Source organism: Rhipicephalus microplus, chromosome X (genome assembly GCF_043290135.1).
Source record: "Rhipicephalus microplus isolate Deutch F79 chromosome X, USDA_Rmic, whole genome shotgun sequence".
Classification (NCBI taxonomy): Eukaryota; Metazoa; Arthropoda; class Arachnida; order Ixodida; family Ixodidae; genus Rhipicephalus; species Rhipicephalus microplus.
In genome coordinates, this window is record NC_134710.1 from 357,069,974 (window position 1) to 357,073,069 (window position 3,096).

Consider the following 3,096-nt stretch of genomic DNA (forward strand, 5'->3'; position numbering starts at 1 on the left):
AATCGATGACAATCAGACGCTTGAATATCTTTTACATTGCGTGAATTGCTTCATAACAAAAACTATCCTTCCCTGAGCACCTGGCAAGAGTTTTTGACTGACCGAGTGACGGCTTGCTGCAGACAATGCCAGTGCTCCATTATACGAATATACAGCTGGTCGACACCTGATGATGGCATTGCCTTTTATTGCACTATGAGAGAAAAATTGATATGCCCGGAACTTGGCTTTGAATCGGTAAAACTTTTTATTGTTGTTTTTTCGTCACAGCCATTTCTTTTATTTTATTTCCAGAGATAGACAAAGAAGACGACAGGAAACCGGAGGCGCAAGTTAGGTCAGAGTGTATTGTATGTTTTTGCGAAAGCTTTTATGGTGGTTATATTTTACCTTTGAACTTACCTATATATGTTCCTATACACTAGCTTTTCCGTTGTTTTACGCGAGTTGAAAATAAATATGTCAGCACGATTAAGTGAGTCGCGAGGTGAGAAAGGCGTTCGGCACATCCTGACGCCTCTTAGCACAGTTTCACTCGCATCTTCAAAAGAAATGTGTATTCGTCGTTCTGAAAGATGCCCACAAAAGCGCGCATATAAAACAAGGAGACGTAGGCTGACGTGGAGTTGGGCTGAGCACTTGGGAGCTGTTTGAGCTGTCGATCCGTAAGGTAAGCGCAAATCAAAATCGAATATCCTATTTATTGAAGATGTTTAAAATTTCTAAATACTATCAGCACATGAAAAACACTAGAAGTAGAGCACACTGTCTTAGCGTTAAAGGATTATGTGACAAGTAACTGCGCTTACACAAGGGTGGCAGTATAAACACTATCTTAACAGGATTGGTTAGGTAATAATAAATAGTGATTATTACTAATAGAAGATATGGCAGCTTTGTCGTTTATCCTGAGCATCGTGATGCAACAACTTTCAGTTCAGATCCTCCACTGTGAACGGCACCTTTATCTTACTCAACCGCTTGGTGTGTTTTATGACGTAAGTTCGTCTTATTTATAAACCTTAACAAAGCGAAGATGCCCGTCGAAAAAGTCAAGCAGCATATCCACGAAAATTTAAATGAGCGGTTGCACTGTTGAACTTGTGAATAATTTTAAAGCTGTTTTTGGGTCGAACATATGATATATCTGCATCGTTGAAGAAGTTTTTTCGCTTTTCGTCCTTCCTTTTTGCGATGAAACCGTGGCCAGATAACCATTGCTAGTGTCGTTACCAATACGTGAAAAGATAAACGCTGAATGTCGCATAAACGAAAAAGCTGATAGGTTGATTGTCGAGACTACCTTCACCTCTCTGGGTTTCTCAGGACTTCTGGAAACGGATACGTGTTGGTCTTTGGTATGAAATGATCGACTACCTGGCAGTTTATTTTGTGTGCTGTGAACCATGATGTCGATATTTCCTCACTTGTTCATTAACAGAATTTTCACTTAGGACGCAAGATCTGCTGAGCAAGACTGCGTAGGAAAAATGATTAAACTCCTATTGGCAGCACTTGTGCTTCTAATAGCAACCGGTGAGTACTGATTGGGAACACCACGGGTTCTTTCGTGAGCACTCACATCTAAGCATGTAGGCCCATGTGTTCAGGTTTGGGCGCACGTTAAAGAACCCCAGGTGGTCAAAGTTTCCGGAGCCCTCCACTACGGCGTCTCTCATAATCATATGGCGTTTTTGGGAAGTGAAACCCCATATATCAATCAATCAATCAATCAATAACATCTGTGGGTGTTTTCTGCCTTTCAACCCAATCCGGTAATTGAACACGCTTTGGAGCTATGAAGAATTTTTTTTTTGTGCTTAGAAACCTTCGAACAGCTGACCTGAAGGTAATGAGATAAACCCCGGCCCCGATGGCCCCAACTCGATGCAGGCGAAAGGCCAGAGGCCCTTAACTGAGATTTAGGCATATGTTAAAACACGGGATGATCAAGTTTTTCTTGAGCCCTCCACTATGGCGTTGTTCTTAATCACATCCCGCTTTTGTCTCAAAATATCAGCAAGATGGCTTGAAATACGAGCGCGACACGTAGACAGGGACACGAGACGCTCCTTGTAGGCATGTCCGTGTCCTAGCTGTCCCTGTCTACGTGTCGCGCTCGTATTTCAAGCCATCTTGCTGACATTTTGCCGACGATATTGCGCTTTGCTGTTCTCTGGTAGGACCAGCCCAAGCACGCATAGGTGTGCGCAGGGTACCCTATTGAAGGGGAGGGGGTGAAGTTTCACCAAAGCCACACCCTCTGTTTTTCGATGGTCGATTGCGAAAAAAAGAAAGCTTCGCAATGGATGAAAAATAATGATAAAAGTGAAGCTATGACGTTGTTCCCACAAAGGATTGTCTTTGAATGCCGGCTGTGCTGGGGTAAAAGTGGAAATAATAATAATAATAATAATAATAATAATAATAATAATAATAATAATAATAATAATAATAACTGCTGGGTGTTAACGTCCCAAATCTACTATATGATTACGAGAGACGCCGAAGCGGAGGACTCCTGAAATTTCGAATAGTTCAAGTTATTTAACGTGCACATAAATGTAGCACACGGGCCTCTTGAAATTTTCACCTCCATTGAAAATGCGGCCGCCACCACCGCGATTGGATCCCGCGAACCAAAGTAGGAAGAAAACAGTTTTTGGCATACAATATCAGTGGTCTTTGAAGGCTGTTATTAAGAAAAACCTGCATTGCGACATCCTTACATTCTAACTAATCATCGGACAGGTCTGAGAAAGCAAAAGTGTGGGGAAGACTTGACACCTCCCCACTAAGATGATTGGGGAGGAAGCGACCCCCTGCCCTGCCCTGTGCACACCTATGAACGTGTAATGTCAAGATGTCGAATTTTCCGACCAACGTCCTTGGTCAGCTACAAAAATATATTGGTTTCAAAAGTCTAATATCAGACACGACAGCCTTTCTTTTTTTTTTTTTGCAATTGCTATTCAGGGATGGCTCCTGCGGCTCCACAACATCCAACCGGATCCATAGCATTGGATGCGATTCAGCACATGAACCTCTTTGCTACTACACCCCTTAAAACAGGTGAGACACTCTATTGTTGATGGT

The 3,096-nt window shown here is 42.4% G+C and overlaps 1 protein-coding gene across 1 annotated transcript in view; it reads left to right on the forward strand.

The window, feature by feature from the left end:
* Positions 1-637: 637 nt before the first annotated feature.
* LOC119161138 (uncharacterized) overlaps positions 638-3,096 on the forward strand; it is a 4,301-nt gene continuing 1,842 nt past the window's right edge. Inside the window, exons 1-3 of the mRNA XM_037413487.2 lie at positions 638-670; positions 1,455-1,536; positions 2,977-3,072. Of these exons, the coding sequence (XP_037269384.2) occupies positions 1,491-1,536; positions 2,977-3,072 (142 nt within the window). The 5' untranslated portion in view covers positions 638-670; positions 1,455-1,490. The remainder of the gene's footprint in view (positions 671-1,454; positions 1,537-2,976; positions 3,073-3,096) is intronic.